Source organism: Brassica napus, chromosome C3 (assembly GCF_020379485.1).
Source record: "Brassica napus cultivar Da-Ae chromosome C3, Da-Ae, whole genome shotgun sequence".
NCBI classification, from domain to species: Eukaryota; Viridiplantae; Streptophyta; class Magnoliopsida; order Brassicales; family Brassicaceae; genus Brassica; species Brassica napus.
This window is the reverse complement of record NC_063446.1, coordinates 17978100-18000361: the sequence shown is the minus strand read 5'-3', so window position 1 is coordinate 18000361 and position 22262 is coordinate 17978100. Positions and strand designations below refer to the sequence as shown.

Genomic DNA, 22262 nt, shown 5'->3' with positions numbered 1-22262 from the left:
CATATCGATTGACACTTTCTCATGATTAACAAACGAAAGTTGAAATCTGAGATCTAGACATAAGATAATCTAAAAAAACGAAAATTGGTAGATTATAAATTAAGTTTGAGTTCGAGAACAATCATTATTTATAAATCCCTGATAACCCAATAAGTTTGCATACTTATCATATCTAAGATTATACCAAATCTAGCGCCTTCCCTGAATTGCTTAAAACCTAAAATCAATCAACTGAAAAACTACTTCGTTCTCCCAATCTTAGCTTCATTTACTGCTTTAATGATAACTATCTAGCTTTAATTTGAAAACTACAAATCTATTGTGTAATCCTAGAGTCTCTGTGGATTTGATCCCTAAGTACTACAACTGAACCTCTTATTTGAGAGAGTAAAAATCACTCCTTAGGGTAATTTGAGTGATATCACCGCCAACAGACCACGCTACTCCCTCGCCGCCAATGGGCGGCCACGCCTCCTCCTCGACGCCAACTGGCGGCCAAGCTTCTTCCTTGCAGCCAACGGGCGGCCACATCTCATCGCTCTCTTCTTTGTCGCCATGAGGCGACAAGGCCGCACAATCTCCCTCTTCATGTCGCCAGGAGGCAACAACAGACTCCTTGTATCACCCACGTGTCTTGACCAAACTGATCCTTGTTTCGTCTCAACTAGAATTTCCGTTGAAGTTTTTCGATAAATACATCAAAGACTTGTTTTCTTGTAAAACTTTGAATCAATCATATAAAACGGTAACAGTTAACTCTACATCATTGTTATCTCGACTATACGATTCGTTTTACTTTCTCATGGAACCAACGGTATGGGCGCCAACATCGTATGAAAGTTGATTTATCCGAAAGAAATTGTAAAAACTTTCAAGTAAAAAAATGGCCCGAGAAGGTCTACAACGCGGTAAAAGTTACTTACGATTTTAGACGAGAATGAGCCCAAAATACAATGACGGTTTATTTGATTTTCGTAGAAGAAAAATGGAAAAAAAAAGATAAATTTCAAGTTTCCAGGATAATCATGAAGATCCAGAGAATACAGAAGATTTTCACAAAGAGATAGACTCGAACCAAGGGCAGAAAAGGAAAGACGACCGACCCTTGGAGGCATATATAAGGAGAGTCAAGGCGAAAGGCGCAAATACACAAAAATTGACACATCAACTTACCACTTAGTGCAATTTTAGGCACTTATGTTTTTGTTATCGAACTGCGACTCAACTAGGCCTTAAGGTCTTATGTGGTTAGAGCTAGGAAACTCGCCGACAGTTCTTACGACTGAGGCTTTTACATGTTGTAAACGCTCATATTCAGATTCAGAATAATATATTCATTGCTCTACTCTTTACTTCGATTTATTTACTTTGTCTGTTTTTGTATTTTGATCACTTGACGTTTGGCTTAGTAGAAATCGTGGACCTTAGGGAAAGTTAGGGTTTCTTGACTTTTCTACGATTACGAAAATCGACGGTACAAATTTTGGTTTCCATAGTATGGCGATAGAAGAAGGGGAGGTTAGAGATCAATATAACTCACAGCCGCAGAGCGCTTGGTCAAGTATGGTTACAAACGCTCAAAGCCGCAAAGCTCGTGACGGTGATATAGCCGACGACAATGTTGAAACTACTCCAGCAGCAAACATCTATGCGGTTAACGCTAACGTCAACACCACGCCGTTCAAAGACATTAAGAAGATGTTCCCTACTTTTGAAAACAAGTAAGACAAACGAGAGAAGCTCCCAAGTTTTCTAGCTAAACAAGTCGAAACCCTAACATCGAGAACTAGAGAAATTTTCCCACGCCGTACTATGAGATTCTGCAGTGGAAGAAGGATCGATTTTGTATCCCCACTGAATAGGCCCACAAATTCTCAGGGAAATCCATCAAGACAAAACCCTGACGAAGTGATTCCTATCATAATGCGGCCAAATGTGGAGAATCTTCCACCTCTTGAACGGGAAACAAAAGATAACAAAGTCGAGCGAGTTGACTTGGATCCTAATGATCAATCCGTACAAATGGACGCTAACGTGCATCCGAGAAGGACGAGAAGTCGCATGACTCGGCATGACTCTTTGTTCGATAAACCCATGACAGAAGAACAAGAAAACATCTTATGGGTAGAACAAGAGAAACTAGCCGATGAACAGGCTCGGATCACTCGCAGCAAACGCCGATGAAATCGGAAAACTACTGGCGATGATCATGACGAGATTCGCCATCTCCATGACTACATCACAAAAGCGGTCGTGGAAGTAAAAGCGGTGAAGTCTCAAATTCACCGCACCCGAGATCGATAGACTTCTCGAATAAGCTTGAAGAACTCCTTTCACTACTCGTATCACCGAGACGAAAATCTCAGATCCTGCGAAGATCAAGATCCATGTGTACAACGGCACCACCGATCCCAAAGCGCATTAACAAACATTCCAGGTCGCGATGGGTAGGGCAAAACTCAGGGAAAACGAAAGAGACACTGTAATAACCCTCACGAGCAGATAGAATTTTGGTCGAAAAAAATCCCGCTCGACCAGTTTTGAGTTAATTTGACTAGAATTAAAAATAAAAATCGACCCGGTGAATTATTCTTGACGGGACTGTCTCGTGGCCAAAATACCTACTCTTGATAGTTTTGGTCGAATTTTAATTATTATGGTCGAGTTTTATTCAAGTTGGAAGCGTTTATATAAAAGAAAGATGAAATTCGATGGACGGGAAATTGTTTGGTTGAGAATTGGCTAGGAATAGTTTCAGCTGCTTGTTAATTTAAATCAGTCTCATGAGTTGTACCAGCTTGTCTGCTTGCTTGCTGGATCAGTCATGTGCCATGCACCTTCTTGCTTACCTGCTTGTTCTTTAGAAGTCACATGTTGGTCACAAGCTGTTTGCTTCAGCTGCTTGCAGCTTTCTTCTTGTAAGGGAAAGGTGAGCTGCTTGTGCTGAAGCTGGTTGCCACATGTTTCTCCAAACTACAACTTTGTGTAAAGAGAAAACCATGAGCTGAAGCAACCCCATATGGTATAAAACATCTTCTTCTCTTCTCTGGACGTCCTGTTACTACAAGAAAAATCAGAGAAAAATTCAGAGAGAAAGAGAGAAAGAAGAGAGAAAAACCTGTGAGAAAAATTAGTTGAAAAATTCAGAGAAGAGAATTGAGCATGGACGAACCTTTCTCACCATCCTGTGACGTTATCCAGTGTGTTCTGGGGTCGTTAAGAGCTGAAAGTTTGGCGTCCAAGAGTTTAGAATCACCCAAGTTCTTTAGCCTTGGATTTTATCGGTAAGAACATATGGGTTTGATGAGATCAGTTTTGCTTGAGCTTCAGTTCTTGTTAGGTAACCAAAACGATTTGGTCTGTTTCTGATCTTGAACTTATCATGGATATCTTGTCCTGATCAGGTTAGACGTGTGTTCAGCTTGAAGTTTATATCAACCAAGTTCATCTTAAAGCTTGAGGAAATCGGTATGCCATAGTTACTAGTTCAGAGAAGTTTTGTTTGGAACAAGTGGACTGATTTGTTAAGCTTCCTGTCCAGATTAGTTCTTAAACATGTATGTGGATTGATCTTGGTTCAGTTATGTCGCTTAGATATTTTTTTAAAGGCTTAGCTGAACTGAATTATCCTTCAACCGAACTGAACTGCTTTGAACTAAGCTGAGTAGAGTTTCTGTTGGAATCGACCTGACTGATCTTGTATCCACACATTCTGAATCAGGAGTGAAATGGAGTGTTATTAGTTGAGCTTGAGTCTAGTCTTCCCTAGCCAATCTCATGGAATCAAAGGTGAGTCTAAACAGATTGTTGATCTATACTGAATGTAGATGATTGATAGGCTTTGTCTCTGGATCAATATTGAATTGGTGAGGTGTTTACTTAGTATAAACACTTAATAAATATTTATGAATGATCATAGAGGTTTATTCCAAACCTTAGTACTTGTTCTCAAGTACTAATACATATGTATAGTATTAAATATATAAGTATAAATCATGTGAAGACTTATTGTATATTCACTCTCCCGAAAGTTCCCGCATTACCGTGAATTGTTTCTCGGATATGGAACAAGGTCACAAAGACACGATGATGGGGCCGCACCCTGGAGGCTGTGTAACTGCATGCAGCATTAGATGTTTGATCTTAGAATATCTAATGGAGATGATGGTTATATTTATTTCCCCGCTAGGCTCGGTTAGCCTTGGTGGTTTTCCGGGTTTAGTCTATATATATATATTATAAGTATGAGTGAATGGTGGGTGTCGTGGAGATGATGTTTAAGATAAGATTCACACCGATGGAATGATAGGCCTTATATATGCATTCTTATTAGTTATGGAATATATTTCCACTGCATACAAATGGAGTTGATTGCTCGAGATATTACTAATATACGTTGGGGTGCGGGACTAGGCTCACTGAGTAAACTAGTTACTCATGACTCATTTGTGATGCAGGTAACCAGTAGACGGGAGACCTTACTTTAGGACAGGAAGGAACAACATTAGCCAGCAGTAGTTTTATTATCCTTGCAAAGGCATTTTGATATTTCTTATGTATAAGATTTGTTGACCGAAAACCTCGAGGTTAATTTATAACAAATTTTGTAAGATGCTTTTAAATGATATATAAAGAATTTTTTTTAAAGTACGGGTTCTATATGATATTAGTCCTTGTCCGGACGAACTAACTATAAGATATTTCTTTTTCGGGTTGAAAAACCTAGAGTGATATTCGATAGGAGCGTTGGTGTTCTTTGGTTGTTGGTCTAAGGTGATCGGAAGTATTCTGAGAACCTCGGATTGACCATCGAGGAACATCGACCGTATCATTTCTGGTCATCTACGATCGGGGGTGTCACAGACACCGACTATTGCCTCCTCTTTGTCAAAAATATGCAGGGAGCTGCACTCGAATGGTTTTCTTGCCTAAAGCGAAATTCCATCGGAAGTTTCCGCCAACTCGCTTTGGAATGTCTCAAGCAGTACTCCATCTTCATCGATATGGAAACCTCTGATGCCGACCTTTGGAGTCTATCCCAAAAGGAAGACGAAACTCTCCGAGACGTCGTGAACAGATTCAAGATCGTCATGTCGAGAGTCAGAGGGATCAGCGATAAGGTCTCCATATGAGGAAAATGAAACTGTCAGAATCAACAAACTTCATTGTGATACACTCGTCATTGAGCTCATGATCAGATACCTCGAAGTATCGATATCAACTTCTGTGGAACCCTCTAAAGGATCAATATGAACTTGGGCGAAGTCGTACCAATGGCGAAACCACTAACTAGTTTTTCGGGCACAGCGTCGATGACTCTTGGGCCGATTATGCTTCCGGTCATGGCCGAAGGAGTCACAAAGATCGTGGACTTCGCAGTCGTCAATCATCCGGCCATCTATAAAGTGATCATTGGAACACCTTGGATAAATTCTATGAAGGAATCCCATAAAGAAATATAGATGCTTTCACTAGAATGGTACTGAGGATCCCCATGGAGTGATGATGCCTATGACAAACATATACTTCATATAAGGGGGTGTTTAGCGGAAGTTAGATTTATATAGAGTTTGTTGATTTAAAAATTTGAGAGATTTGTTAAATTTGGAAATAGTTCGGAGAAAATTTTGCTTATTGTAGAATTCTATGAAAATAAATTGATATAATGATTCTAAAAATCTAAAGTATATAGGTAGTATTGTCAAAATCTTGTGTTATGAGTTAAATGGTGAAAAAATGCAACTCCCAATAATACCAACTTTAATAGATTAAGAATCATTAAAATCTAAACTTTTTGAAAAACAAAATTTTTGTGTATAGAATTATTAAATCATCAAACCAATAATAACAGCTTTTAACGAGAATATAAGAATCTATAAACTAAAATAACATTAGATTCTAGAAATTCTAGCAATCATTATAAAAAGTTTTTCTTCTCTTCACCCCTAGGTCATGGGTTCACCAATAAAATGATAACGAACAAAAATAAATCATATTATGCTTATGGCAAAAAGTAAAAAATAATCATAAAATAATATTAATTATCGAAAAAATGAAAAAAAAAAACATTAACATTGTTAATGACGTCGCTAAAACCTAAATCTTAGCCATCTACAAAACCCTAAATTCTAGAAACCCTTTGATTCCCAGCATTTAAGGTTTAGAGCTTGGAATTTAGGATTTAGAGTATAGAGTTTGAGTTTAGAGCAATGTCAAAGGTTTTTTTTTTAATTTTTTGGTAATTAATTTTAGTTTTCTAATTATTTTTATTTTTTTCATAAACAGAACACGACTTGTGAATTTTTATTTTGTTAGTATCATTTTAGTGGTTAACTCATGGGTTCAAACAGAAGAAAAACTCTTAATAGTATAGATACACAACTACAAAACTTGCGTTTGATTCATTTTTATTTGAAAAGATTAACCGGATCTGAGGAAGCATGATTAAGTGGAGCAAAATAAACTTGACTTTAACCGGTACTTTCAAATTAGTTTGGGTAAAATGCCATGAGTAGTTGTTTACTGGGTTTCGGTTATTTTCACAAACTGTAAACTAGTTTTCAAATTACAGGTTTTGTAAAAATAATAATAATAGTAGATGTTTGTGGGAAACATAAAACTATTCTATTTCAAATGCTTGTAGTTTAATCTTCTCTGAAAATTGTCTGGTAAAAAGAGGTCACAAGGAAAATTGAAAATGATTGTGGTTGATGACAAACAATGGGAATATAAATTATGATGGAACATCATAAGCTTTTCTGTCTTTATGGTTAGTGCTAAAAGGCGTGGCGCAGGAGGCAATATTAACATCTATGGGCTCACAAAATTTGATTAAAAAGGAGCTTTTGGTTTGACCATGTCTAATCAGTTTCAGACAAAAGAGATCAAACTCATAAAGTTTTGTTCATATTTACTGTTAAGATAAATAAACTCTTGTCCCTTTTCTATCACACACACACACAAACTAATTCTCAGCTTATAAAGAAAAGAGTTTTTACGTATTTCTATAAATAAAATGTTATTTTTTAAAAAACATATAAAAAAATGTTAATGTATTCCGAATAGTATAATGCTAGTATTTTTAAATATAATTTTTTTATTTTTCTGAATATAAAAATAATTTCTTTTTTTATTTTTGAATACAAACTAGTACTGAATTGGAAAAAAATATCTTTAATAATAATATTTAAAGTCATATATAAAAAGGTAATTTTCATGTTTATTACATTGTTAGTACCATTATTCATGTTTACCACCGCTAAACTGACATTTAAAAAAAAAAAATTTATTAAGAGGCTAAAGACTCTTATGCCATTACCATATATATATATAATAAATAAATATTTAAATAAATAAAATAAATAAATAATTTTTTTTATGTTTTCGAATTATACTTTTTCAAATTCCATTTTTTTATACTTTTTCAAATTCCATTTTTAATAATTTGTTTTGAATTTATTTTTCTGAATTTATTTTTTCAAATTGTTTTTTTAATTCAAAAAATTAAATTTGAAACTATTTTTTTTTAAATTTAAATATTTTTAAGTATTTATTTATATATTTATTAGAATTCAAAATTCCACATTCCAAAAGCCCTACTCACCCTTTAACTCTAAACTCTAAATCTAGATTAGTTAACCCTATGGTTATAAATGTTTTTTTTACTTTTTAAAAATGAAGATAAAAATGATTGAAGTAAACACGAAAAGTGGTATTACGAATGTACTATTTTTGGCATTTTTTCTATATAAAAATAAAACGGAGAAAAATTTTTCTATGTTATTTTTGTATATTTTGAATAGAATAAGTTTAATCATAATATTTTTTCCTCCAGAAATTTTATTCACAAAATGGATTTGAAGAATTCAAAATTAAGAAATAGTTACTAGATTTGGTGAGATTCGTTTTTATCTTTTTCAGCATCTATAATTTTTAATTTAAAATGAATGGAAGTTAGTTGTTAATAACTAAAAATCATTAAATTTTAGGAAGTTAAATGAAAAGGTAATTTTAAAATCAAATATTTGAGAGTTTTTGAAATGAAATGAGAAAGAAAATACAAGATAAAGAGTTTATGTGTAAGAAATGAGAATGATATATTAAACAGACTTAAAAGACATTGAGAACCTGGTTTTTGATATTGGTTATTTATGATGGTTAATGATATTGATGATGATGGTTTGCAACTAAATAAAAAAATGGTAATGATGTTTGAGGTATTATATATTAAAAAAATTATAATGATAATTTTCGTAAATAATTAATATGTTCGACTAATAATGTCGACAAAAACAGTTTTGTGTCTGGAATTTTTTTTTTTGGAAAAATCTCAATAAAATAAGAGGTAAAAGACTCATTGCATGTTCTTTTGTCATTATTTCTAGCAATGGTATTTTTGTTTTATTCTATTAGTCATTGAAAAGACGAACTCATCATGAAATATGATGCTATAAGGTCGTAAATAATGAATATGTCTAATGTATATGAAATGATGCAAAACAATGAATTTTAAATTCATCTAGCTTGCTATATATATATAATGATTAATGATCATTATTAAGTGTATTTTTTGTTTTTGACGTCAGGAGTGTATATTATCAATAATTAAGTTCTAGTTTCTAACATAGTATTAAATGAGGTCATGAAAAGGTTTACACCTCTTAATTAATAAAATAACAAACAAAGAGCACACAGCTTATTAATCTGACTCGTAAGGATAATCTAAACAAAGAAACAACGATGACTTGGAAAAAGACAGTAGACTTACATTTAACTTGTTTTTTTGGTTAATTACATTTAAACTGTTCTCAAATAAATATTTTATTTTGGGGTCAATGGATTTGCAAGGAACATGGATATTATACGCATTATCAGACAAAATATGTCTGTTTTTGAGACCAGATTAACCCGCTGAAGTGATGAGGTTGATGTCTGGCCCGGGATTGTTAGCCACAACCCGATTATATCGTCTTTCGAATTCATACCATCAAACAGGATTGTACCGATTTTTATTCAAGTTTGAGTTGTATTATTGTCGTCAAATGCTCATTTAGAAAAATATTAATTAAAATTATGTTTTTTGAAAAGTAATAATATATTATAATAATATTTACTCATTCTTTAAATTTATTTAATTATATATATAATTTTGTTTACACCTTTTCAACATGCAAATTTCATTTATTTTTAACAGAAAATTTTCCTTTTCATTATTTGGTGACTATATTATTATCAATCAAAACTCAAATGTATAAAAAATGTGGTATAGATCAAAATAAATAAAGTGCTGACATATATGCATAGAACAAATTAATAGCATGTTTATTGCAGGTCTCTTATATTACGATAAGAGATCCAACATAAGAGACCTGTAATAAACTTGTTCTAAGAGTACATCAACTGAGAATAATACTCGCTCTGTTTTTTAATATAAGTCTTTTTAGAAAAAAATTTATGTTCTAAATTATATGATATTTTTAGTTTTTTATGTAAAATTTATTAACACTTAATGTTATATGACCAATGATAATATATTTTTTATTTTATTATTGATTGATTTGTGGTTAGGTAAATAATTAATGATGTTTTTTTTAGAAAATATTAAAAATTAATGATTTTTTTAATATATGTGCATAATTCTTAAACGATTTATATTAAAAAGCGGAGGAAGTAACGAAAAAAAGAGCACAAATTTCATAGAGGGGAATGGGGCATGTGAGAAAACATTTTTCTTTGAAACACAGAACATAAAAGCGAAGTTCCCTCTTATTATAAAAAAGCGACCACGCTTGTTTTCTAGCAATGATTCGGTCTACTTTATTAATATTCTCTCTTCTTTTGTAATTTTATTTTATCCTATCTATTTATCGTGTACCTAAAATATATCCCAATTATCTATGCTTCTTGATTTCTACCCTGGTACATAAAACAATAGTAGGGTAACATGTTTTCCGTGATGTTTGGTCATCAGTGAAAATTGTGAAATATCAAGAGTGAAGTTTTCTTTATGCAAACATCCATCCAAGTGATTATTTTGTTGTTGACAGCCCACTATTTTCAGCTGTAAATGTAGTAGTGAAGGGAGTACATTTAAATCATCCAACGGTAGAACTAGATCAATAAATACAAGTACATAATTCTATAAGCAACATCGATATTTACAATCTTTGTTCGAAGCATGGGAGAATATTAATGTACTACATTGCAGATTTTTTCTTTTTGTTTTTGTTTCAAAAATTTAAATATACATTTATAAAAAATTATATCGTATCATTGATACCAGACGAGTTATGATCATGCGAAAGAAGATTTATAGATATGAATATATGATATACATTTGTAATAGCATAATATACTCAACTCATAGCCAAGTGAAAATGTTTTAACTTAACGAATAGGCATAGCTTAAAAATAGTGAACGAATCATTTGCTCGAGAATCGAAAGCGCACTCGTGCGAGCAAAAAGTGTCTCGCCGTTAAACCATGTGATTAGGCTAATTTGTTTGAATATTAATCTACCGATAAAACCATTTAAGAAAACAACAAACAGAGTTAAAATAATAAAATAGAGTCACTCCTGTTTTCATCCTCAGCTTATGATAACGCGGCATTGATTTTCAATTCTTTCATTCTCTGTGTTAGAAATCTTTGACGGAGACATTATTTATACTTATTCCCTCCGTTTCATAAAATTACATATTTTAGAAAAAAAATTATTTTTAAAAAATTTATCTTTTTACATTTTGAATGCATGTTTTATTAATTAATTGCAAACTTCAAAAAACTTAATTGTACTCTTAGATTTTTATGGTTTAAAGTTCTAGAAAAAAAGAAAATCACATAAAATTATGTAAATTTAATGTAACATTTTGAAACGGATATAATATTTTTTTTGTTTTAAAAGAGATTTCAATTATATACATCCCAAGATCAAAATAACGCACTGATTACTATTTTACCCTTTTAGGCTACCTATTTTGTAATAAATTCTCGTGAACAAGTAAATATTGGTGAATGGTGGTGGTATACAATATGTTTGTTTCTTAGATTTGATAATTAATAGTAGGATGATACTGAATACACAGTATTCTTTAAATAAATTTTGGATATTTTGGCAAATAGTCTACTTTAAAGCTTTTTACGGCAAAAAAAAAAGAAGAGAGAGAGAGAGGCAAAACCGAGAGTAGTATTTATAAATTTGATTCTATGTTGTAACTCCCAAAACAAAATCTCTCACAAGTAGCTATCAGAACAAAAGGAAGGGGAGTTTGCTTGGTCTTTGCTCATCATCCTCTTGCCTTGAAATACTACTTCCTGTCTCCCTCTCTGTCTACACACAATCACACTCTTATATTCTTTTTTTTTCTTTTGAACTTTCGCTCTTCTATTCCTTTCTCTCTATATATATTATCTAGTGTCTCTCTCTCTCTCCATTCACTAGTATTGGTCTCTACACAAAGAGAAGACAAGCAATGGAGAACGGTGAGAAAGCAGTGGAGACCGTTGTTGTTGGGAACTATGTGGAGATGGAGAGTGAAGGGAAAGACTCAGACATGAAATCTAAGCTTTCCAACTTGTTTTGGCATGGCGGTTCTGTCTATGATGCTTGGTTCAGCTGCGCTTCCAACCAGGTACTACACCTATACTGTATTTTGTAGATGATAACAAAAAAAAATCCGTTTTTATACTCTCACTTTGTATAACTTGATGAATTTGTCTGTTTTCTGTAGGTGGCGCAAGTGCTGTTGACGCTTCCATATTCATTTTCACAGCTAGGGATGCTGTCAGGAATTCTGTTTCAGCTCTTCTACGGCCTCTTGGGTAGTTGGACTGCATACCTCATTAGCATTCTTTATGTCGAATACAGAACAAGGAAAGAGAGAGAGAAAGTTAACTTCAGAAACCATGTCATTCAGGTAACAGTATCAATTATTCTAGTTAGCTCTTTTCTACATCCTGTTTCATTTGAAAACATATATATATATATATATATATATATATATATATATATACTAATTACATGGATTTTTTTTACAATGTGAAGTGGTTCGAGGTTCTTGATGGATTGCTTGGGAAGCACTGGAGGAATGTCGGGTTAGCATTCAACTGCACCTTTCTTCTCTTTGGATCTGTCATTCAACTCATAGCTTGTGCCAGGTAATTACTACAAATCATCCCAAACTCTTTATTGATCAGTAAAAAAAAATTACAACCCACACATATATATATATATATATTTTTAATGAGATCGATGATGTTGTGATTTTAATGAACAATGAATGAATGTGCAGCAACATATATTACATAAATGACAATCTGGATAAGAGGACATGGACATACATATTTGGGGCATGTTGTGCAACCACAGTCTTCATCCCTTCCTTCCACAACTACAGGGTTTGGTCTTTTCTTGGACTCTTGATGACCACTTACACTGCTTGGTACCTCACCATTGCCTCCATCCTCCATGGTCAGGTAAATTAATTACTGAAGGAACTTTTTATGTTTTGGTAAGTTATACGGTTAGATAGATTAGCTGGTGATGTTGTAACTTAAGGGGACTCAAAAACATCAAAAAAGTTGTCTTCTTCCTTGTGTGTTTTGGCCCTTTTGTTTCAAGCAACATGTGGTTGGGACCACTTTTGCCCAACCCTATATACATTGGTGTCAGACATGGTTTAATGCATCAATGATACATTACTTATAATAATACAGATATATGAATCAGTTTGAGGTTGTTCCAAAAAAAAAAAAAAGAATCAGTTTGAGATTAATAATATATGTAACAAACAATATTGGTATAATAATAGGTAGAAGGAGTGAAGCATTCGGGACCAAGCAAGCTGGTGTTATACTTCACAGGGGCCACAAACATTCTTTACACATTCGGTGGCCATGCTGTTACTGTGTATGATTTTTTTACCTTCTTAACCCCACTAATCCATGTATCGTAAGGGTATAATCGGAGTTACAGAGATCGATGAAAAGGACCACCACTCCGTTCTTTGTTTTTCTATTCACACATTTACTTCAATTAATTATGTAAATTGAATTTGTGTTCATGTGTTGTTGGAGCAGAGAAATAATGCATGCGATGTGGAAGCCGCAGAAGTTCAAGTCTATTTACCTGTTTGCGACTCTGTACGTTCTGACGCTGACGCTGCCTTCTGCGTCTGCGGTATATTGGGCGTTTGGCGATTTGCTTCTAAACCATTCAAACGCATTCGCTCTCCTCCCAAAGAACCTTTTCCGCGACTTTGCAGTGGTGCTCATGCTCATCCACCAATTCATCACGTTTGGGTTCGCCTGCACGCCTCTATACTTCGTGTGGGAGAAGCTGATAGGCATGCACGAGTGCCGGAGCATGTGCAAGAGAGCCGCCGCGAGGCTTCCTGTGGTTATACCCATCTGGTTTCTGGCAATCATATTCCCTTTCTTCGGTCCCATTAACTCAACCGTGGGATCACTTCTCGTCAGCTTCACCGTCTACATCATCCCTGCGCTGGCTCACATCTTCACCTTCCGCTCATCCGCTGCACGTGAGAACGCTGTCGAGCAGCCGCCTAGGTTTCTAGGAAGGTGGACAGGAGCTTTCACCATCAACGCATTCATTGTGGTGTGGGTGTTCATAGTTGGATTTGGGTTTGGTGGTTGGGCCAGTATGATAAATTTTGTTCACCAGATTGACACATTCGGACTTTTCACGAAATGCTACCAGTGTCCTCCACCGGTAATGGCTTCACCTCCTCCGATCAGTCATCCTCATGTCAACCACACTCGTAGCCTTTGAGCAACAATGAGCAGACACGGTTGGTGTATTCCAAGGAGATAGATTCGGGTTCGTTTGTTTAGATCTTTACCAAGGCTCTTTGTTTTTCAATTTTGGTCGTCAAGTTTTACTATCGTCTTTCATGTTTGGAAATTAAAGAGGACAACATCGTATCTTTCTTTTTTTTTCGGGTCAAAAGGACAACATTGCCCAAAATACTCCCAACGATTCGACCCGGCAAACTCTTAACTAAAAAACTGTATGAACGCTACGAATACAGAGCAAAGAGAATTGTAGATTCATTAGCAAAAGTTTAATAAAACATACGAATATGAATCCAGCTTCTTACGCATCACGAAATCACCATAAACACATGTCTTAATAATCAGAAAACATCACGAGAGAAGGTTAAAAAAAAAAGAGGACAATGCAGAGGATGATATTAATATAGAGATAGCCAGAGAAGGACTTGTGCATAGTATCGTGAAACATTTGAATGGGGCCCCCACTTGGCGGGGCTCCCTTTTCCAATGTTTTTTTTTCTATATGTACATATATGTTTGTTATGTATATGTCTAATGTTTAAGTGTAAAATAAATTAAGCTGACAAAAGAAACACAATAAGAAAGTTATGGTTCATATCCCCTATATATTAATTGAGGAACATTTGAAAAGATGTAACCTCAATTTTGTATTAATTAAAATAGGCCCCAATGCATAGGTGGCACTCAATTAGGTAGTCAATTACATTCAATTGAAAAATAAGTAGGTCCACATTCGATTTTTATATGTTGTTAGATACATAAGTTGGTCAAACTATATGATATAATGATATGATATGTTATTTTCTTTCCTTAAATCAAACCTACGGAATTACCATAAATGACTAATATATATATGACAATTAATGATTTTAATAATAAAGATTTGATAACAATTTATATCTCATCCATCATTTTTTGTTTAATTTTATATTATTAAAATAAATTAAACAATCAAATTAGCTATAAAAGTAAAATTTAGATTTTTTCGTATATGTTATATTTTGAATTTTAAAAACGACAACAAATGACTAAAACTATTAAAATTATTATGTTAAAAATTAATGATCAATGGTTTAACATTTTTATTATAAGAAGATACACATGATTTTAAAACCATATGAGTAAAAAATATCATTTAATAATAAAATAAATATATATATATATATATAGATTAAACACTATATACCATAGGATTACATAAATATTTTAATATTAAAAGTTTCAATGAATTTTCAAGAACATTTATAAATTATAAACTTATTAAAGATTTCAAATTGAAAATTTTGTTATCGATGATTTAAATATTTTGTTATAAAATAATATGAATGATCATAGAACCGTATGATTATAAATTCTTATTTAATAAATAACTATATAAAATATATTATTCTTCGAAAAATAGGTTGGTCCATCTTAACTTATATTACACTTTTTATTAAACTAACTATCGAATTGATAAATAACGTACCAAAAAATGTTTTGCACTTTCCTTAAATAAAAGCTACGAAATTACCTAATATGATTAACATATATGTGAAAATTAATTATTATGAATAATAAATATTTGATAACAATTTTTGTATCTTAGTTCTTTTTAAAATTTTTATATTATTAAAAGATATTAAAAATCACATTAAATATATAATAAAAAATATTTATATTTTTTTATATGTTATATTTTGAATTTTTCAAAACGTCTATAAATTATTAGAAATTTGAAGATCACCACTCTTAAAATTTTGTGATCAATAGATTATTTTTTTTGTCATAATAAGTTACAAATGATCATAAAATTGTATTAATATGAACTTTTATTCAATATTATAAGAAGATACACATGATTTTAAAACCATATGAGTAAAAAATATCATTTAATAATAAAACATATATATATATATATAGATTAAACTATATACCATAAGATTACATAAATATTTTAATATTAAAACTTTCAATGAATTTTCAAAAACATTTATAAATTATAAACTTATTAAAGATTTCACATTGAAAATTTTGTTATCGATGATTTAAATATTCAGTTATAAAACGATATGAATGATCATAGAAGTGTATGATTATAAATTCTCATTGAATAAATGACTATATAAAATATACTATTCTTAAAAAAAATAGGTTGGTCCATCTTAACTTACATTATATTTTTATTAAACTAACTATCGAATATTCAAATTGATAAATAATCTACCAAATATTGTTTTTGCACTTTCCTTAATTAGAAGCTACAAAATTACCTAATATGATTAACGTATATATGAAAATTAATTATTATGAATAATAAATATTTGATAACAATTTTGGTATCTTAGTTCTTTTTTTAATTTTATATTATTAAAAGATATTAAAAAAATCACATTAAATATATAATAAAAACATTTATATTTTTTCTTATATGTTATATTTTGAATTTTTCAAAACGTCTATATATTATTAAAAATTTGAAGATTCTCACTCTGAAAATTTTGTGATCAATATATTTTTTTTTTGTTACAATAAGTTACAAATGATCATAAAATATAACGCATATGAATTTTTATTTAATAAATATTCAAACTAAATAATATATATATATATACTAATGATTTAAAGCAACAAGATTTGCTGATCAATTTAGTTGTCCAGTTGAAATCTTTCAAAAGTATGTGAAAGATTAAAGTCAAAGTAAATATGGATTTAGAATAGTAGTTATATTTTACTAACCAAAATACCGAAAAAAACCGAACCGAATCGAAACCAACCCGATATCTGGATTGAACACCCCTAATCCAAATGAAGCCAAACTATTGTTTCATTCTCCAAAATATAATAAAAATAATAACTTAATTCCGCGCAAGGCGCGGGTCTTATCCTAGTAACATAATATTAGGAGAGTTATAGACTCTTAGATAGTTATGATTTAAATGATAACATAACTTTTATATATAAAAAATATTTAATAATGAGAACCGGAATCAGTTATGCTGTTGAGTTTGGTTGTGACTTGTGAGACAGTCTTCTCAGCTTCTTTTCGTTAGACATAATTGTCTATTCACAAAAGAAAAAGTTTGTTGATTTTCAGTTACAATCCAAACTGTAATTAAAAAAAAATAATTTTTTTTTGTTTATTCATCTGAATCTCATAGATGCATTTGTTTTTTTTTCTGATTGCAAGTTTTTAATAGTCATTTTTATTATGTAAAAGCTAAAATGCATAATAAACATTTTTTTTGTAATAGGGCCCGTTTATAACAGGACCGGCTCTGGAGATAGCATGCGGCGAGATGGATGATTTACCCTTATACAAACCGTTTTTTAAGGTCTTTTTTTTCTTTTAACAGCAGCCTTTTGTTCATTCTCTTGCAAAATGACCCAACTTTTGTTCATTCTCTTGCAAAATGACCCAACTCTCCATAGATGTAGTAGCTCCCACCTCCTCTGATGCGGTCCCTCTTCAGAGCCAAAGAGATTGTAAAATAAACTCAAGAGCAATTGTTAGGCAAATGAAATATGCCTTATATTTCTTTTAGCTTTTCTTTTTAAGTGAATCAAACCGAACGTGAGTTCCTACATCACATGAAACAAATGGAAATGTGGGAAACCGGAAAGTGCACATGGTTTACTCTGATCCTACAAACTAAAACAGATCGGACCAAGTTTATTTGCAAATACTGGACTGAAAGAAATAAGGAAATATAAAGATACTCAATCCTAACTTCGGATTGGGTTGTCTCTCCCTTGTCGACACTTCTTCCTACCATAGTCAACGTCTTGTATCCCATCAATACCCTTCTCCTCTAGATGAAACTTGTCCTCAAGTTTCACTGTAAACTCTGGAAAGCTAGCTGATATCTGATCATATTCCCCCCAAGTTGCATCATCTTCGTGTATTCTTTTCCACTTGATCAACAAGTTAGCTACCTTATCGTTGCTTGTCCCTGCTTTGTTAGTCCATCGAACTTGTAACACTTGCTCAGCTTGAAGCTTCAATGTTCCATTGTTACGTAGGGGAAGCAACACGCCAATGTTCGGGGTACCATCACCAATCCAAGGCTTCAACAAAGATACATGAAAAAGTGAGTGAATCTTTGTACCTTGTGGAAGAGTAAGTTGATACGCTACTTCAGCGATACGAGCTTCAATTTGGAAAGGTCCAATGAAACGATGAGACAGCTTTTGTGAACTCCTGAAAAATAAAGTCTTCTGGCAGTACAATTGAATGCGAAGCAGGACCCAATCACCAACTGCAAACTATACGTCACGTTTTTTAGAGTTTGCTAGCTGCTTCATGCGGTTATTAGCATGACCAAGTGTTGTTTCAGCTCTGACAATAGCTCATCTCTAGACGCCATTTGTTCATCCAATTATGGTAGAGGCAATCTCATAAGCTGGAATAGGTGGTGGTGTGCGTCCATAGACTGCTTGGAATGGTGTCATGCCCGTTGATGAGTGAAATGTCGTATTGTACCAATATTCAGCCCAAGGAATAAAATCACTCCACTGGTTTGGATGGTGATTAACGAAACATCTCAAGAACTGCTCAATGCATCGATTGACGACCTCAGTTTGGCTGTCGGATTGTGGATGGTAAGCTGTTGACATCCTCAGTTGTGTTCCTGAAATCTTCTAAAACAGACTGATAAAGATAGGATCTATGTCACTTACAATAGAACGTGGGATTCCATGGAGTTTCAAAATGTTATCCACAAACTTATTTGCCACTGTCCGAGCTGTATATGGGTGAGAGAGTGGAATCAAATGTGCCGAATTTGTAAGTCGATCAACAACCACCATCAAAGTTGTGTTCTCATCAGAGCGTTTAAGTCCATCTATGAAGTCTAGGAGACATCTTCCCAGACTTGATTGGGTATAGGAACGTGCTGTAACAACCCAACTGGTGAAAGAGATGAGTATTTGGCTTTCTGACATACCTCACAAATCGTACTGCTTGGTGAATTGCCCGCCAGTAATATTGTTCAGCCAATCTATTGTAAGTACGCAGGACTCCGGAGTGACCTCCCATAGATGTGTCGTGGTGCTCATGTAGGAGTTGAGCTGTTAGTGTTGACTGTGGTGGAATAACTACCTGATTATGATAACAGAGGAGATCATTTCTCCATTCGTACGGTTTCCATGGGTTTGTTGTGACGAGCTGTCCAATACGTTGCAAGTACATAACATCGTTATATAGAGCCTTGATGTCACTCCAAATAGTTGAAGGTTGAACAAAAGTAGCGTCAAGTGTAGGGCTCCCATGAACACGAGACAAAGTATCAGCAGCAGAATTAGTGTGGCCTGGTTTGTATGTGATTTCATAATCGTAACCCACCAAATTTCCCATCACTTCTTCTGCTCTGGTGTGAGTACTCATTGTTCCAGTTGGTAACGCAGACTGCGTTGGTCAGTTTGAATGATATATCATCGACCTAGAATGTAAGGCCTCCATGTCCTGATTGCAATCACAATGGCAAGCATTCCACGAGCATAGGTATACCATGATTGTTTGGATAGTCCCATCATGCAGCTCATGAAAGCAATAGGGCAATCATTCTGAGACAATACGGCTCTAATCCCATCACCGGAAGCGTCGGTTTGAATGATGATTGGCAAGGAAAATATGGTAACACCAAGGTTTTTTTTGTGGTGAGTGCCTGTTTGAGTGCCACAAATGTTGTGTATGCTTCCTTGCCCATGTGAATTTCCTTTTTCGTAAGAGGTTTGTTAAATGTCTTGCAATAATTCCATAATCTTTGACGAACTTGCGGTAGTAGCCAGTGAGGCCAATAAATCCTTGCAACTTTGTTATTGTGGTAGGTGTGGGCCAGGCCAACATTGCAGAGATTTTGGACCTATCGACCTTGAATCCTTCTCCACAGACAATATGACCTAAGTACTCTAGCTCTTTCTTACCAAACTCACACTTTTGTACTTAACCACCAATTGATCTTGTCGTAATAACTCAAACACAGCTCGTACGTGTTGAACATGCTCCTGGAGTTAGAGCTGTAGATGAGAATATCATTAAAATTAAACCAAGAAAGACTTACGTAGCAATCGTCGGAAAACTAAGTTCATCACATCCTGAAAAGTAGATGGAGCGTTGCATAATCCAAAGGCATCACCAAGTATTTGTAGTGGCCATTGTGTGTTCAAAACAATGCATTTTTGCCCTTAAGCATGCATGCATTTTTGTGTATCTTCTAATCGAAAACATTTCAGAATTCCTAACCTTCGTAGCTCTAACATACATTCAGAACCGTCTTCCGCTCCTCGACATCTAACCGCATATCGAGATGTATCAGAGTTAAAGACAACAATCCCAATGCAGTTCTTTGTTGATGCTATATCAATTAAATCTTTCACAACTTCTTTATTTGAAAATTCTTGACCCATCTCAATACCCATCCCATCTTCCCATTCCTCCATTGGTCGAACTTCTTCAACAACAACCGGAAGATCAACATATCTAGCACGACTACACACATGGCTAACTATCTTCTCCACGTTCTCCGCTTTCTCCAAATGCTGCACGTTTTCTCCACCAAAACCCACATCTCCTTCATTTCGAATTACAACATTTTCCACTGCCTCTTGCACCTCCCAATGTTGTTTTGCTTCTTCGATGCCATTATATAAAATGACTGCACCAGGATTGCCTTCAACTTTGGGTATTCCACTTGAAAATGCTCACTAAAATTCCCGCCAAATGAACTTGATTTATCAGTTCTAGAAAGTTGCTCAATTATGGGAACTTTCTTCCTCTACATGCAGAATACTTCTTCTTTGGTCTTTATACACTGATGTTAGATAAAAAAAAACATATCTTCATTATCTAAGATCTATGATTGCCTCTTAGGTTTCACTACTAAAGGAATGTAACTCAAATTCAGCCTCTTCCTAGCTCGATCTATGGTCATCTTCCTGCATACCCTATCCACTAGGGCCGAGTAAGTGATCTCTTCCTTCGAAGATGTCCTAAAAGATAAGGCATGCAATCGACCGTCGCTCGGAGTCCATTCATAATCATCTCCTATCTTTGTATAGTATCCTTCATAATCAAAGTGTATGCTCGTTGAATAAGAATCCATCATCTCCTATACAAATTAAAATGATAAACTTAAGTTATACCAAGTTATACATTTTAAACTCTTAGGTTATACTAAGTTTTACATTTTCACCAATAAAGTTTTGCCAAGTTATACCATATTTTATACTTTTACAAACAAAATTATTCTAAGTCATACAGTTTTACCAATAAGGTTAGACAAAGTTATACAGTTTTACGGTTACAATTTTACTTATTTCTATAAGTTGTACGCTTATTATTGTGCAAAGTTATACTAAGTTTCACTAGTTCAACTCACACCAAAACATCTTCTATTCAACCAATTTTTGATGGATCCACTAGATGTTGTTCCCAAATTTTCAATTAAAAAATAATATGAAATAGATGGAAAAAATGGAAACTGATTTCAACTCCAATTAACAAACCCAATATCCGTCATCGGTTGTAATTACAAGTGAGATTCATATGGATTTGGGCTACTAAACAATAACACAAGGAATACTTAAATTTGAAGGTTACACTTCTGATTCTTTGCTAGTGGCTTGCCAGTGGCTTCAATGTGCTTCTCGTTTTAATCCAATTTCAAACAATGGACTTTGCGAGTTCATCGGTATTTACAGAGTTCGAATTCCGCATCCGTCCCTGTGTCGTCTTTTCTATTCGATTTGAATCCCCAGAGAGAGTGAGTCTAATTAGAAAGCGGATCCACATGTGACGAATGATCGGTTGAAATTGAATCAGTTAAGTGGGAGTATTTTTGACTTTAACTATTACACTTGAGAGTATCCAAGTTAATGAAGAATACACTAGACTTATTAGGAGTATGACAATTTTTTTTTTTTTGTTCAGGAGCCTATATGATATTTTAGTTTTTATAATAAATTATTTTGAGAAGTCCAAAAAACCTAAAAAAAATTATAATATGGTCAGACCGGACTTTAAAATATACAGATAACAGATCTAAAATATTTTCGGGCTAAACCAAATCAAACTCAAATATTTACGAGTTTTGTAGGTTTTTCGTTGGGCCGGATTATCTCAGTTGACACAAGGTACATATTTTATTTCTATGGGCTTAAGAAAAAAGCCCGTAAGTTTTTTTCTCGTGGATTCAAAGTCAAATGGGATGAAGGCGCAACTGCTTGCAACTTGCAAGTCACAAGAATACAAAGTAGGGTCAGTTATCTCATAAGTGAATTGATGCATTATTTATTTATTTTAAAAGATCTTCTTTTCTTTTGTCTCCGACACCAAAACAAAGAGTTGTTGGACTCGTTTACAATCACACATTGCCTCTTTTTTTTGTTTTGAGCAACCACAATCACACATTGCCTTATTATCAATTTTCCACCTTTTTTTGCATTTCTCATAATACTTTGCTTCTCGTATT

The 22262-nt window shown here is 33.5% G+C and overlaps 1 protein-coding gene across 1 annotated transcript; it reads left to right on the top strand.

Annotated features, from left to right (window-relative positions):
- Positions 1-11217: 11217 nt before the first annotated feature.
- LOC106389509 (auxin transporter-like protein 2) lies at positions 11218-13951 on the top strand. Its single transcript, XM_048752844.1, has 6 exons — positions 11218-11630; positions 11730-11915; positions 12044-12156; positions 12291-12474; positions 12810-12907; positions 13078-13951. Exons 1-6 carry the CDS (start codon positions 11472-11474, stop codon positions 13787-13789), a joined length of 1452 nt encoding a protein of 483 aa, XP_048608801.1. The 5' UTR covers positions 11218-11471; the 3' UTR covers positions 13790-13951.
- The last annotated feature ends 8311 nt before the right edge of the window (positions 13952-22262 follow it).

What these genes read in the sequence shown, in the direction of transcription:
- LOC106389509 (XM_048752844.1), top strand. Translation starts at nt 11,472, where the DNA reads ATGGAGAACGGTGAGAAAGCAGTGGAGACCGTTGTTGTTGGGAACTAT. An exon ending in TCAGCTGCGCTTCCAACCAG is followed by an intron (nt 11,631 to 11,729) that starts GTACTACACCTA and finishes TGTTTTCTGTAG; the next exon opens with GTGGCGCAAGTGCTGTTGAC. An exon ending in GGTGGCCATGCTGTTACTGT is followed by an intron (nt 12,908 to 13,077) that starts GTATGATTTTTT and finishes TTGTTGGAGCAG; the next exon opens with AGAAATAATGCATGCGATGT.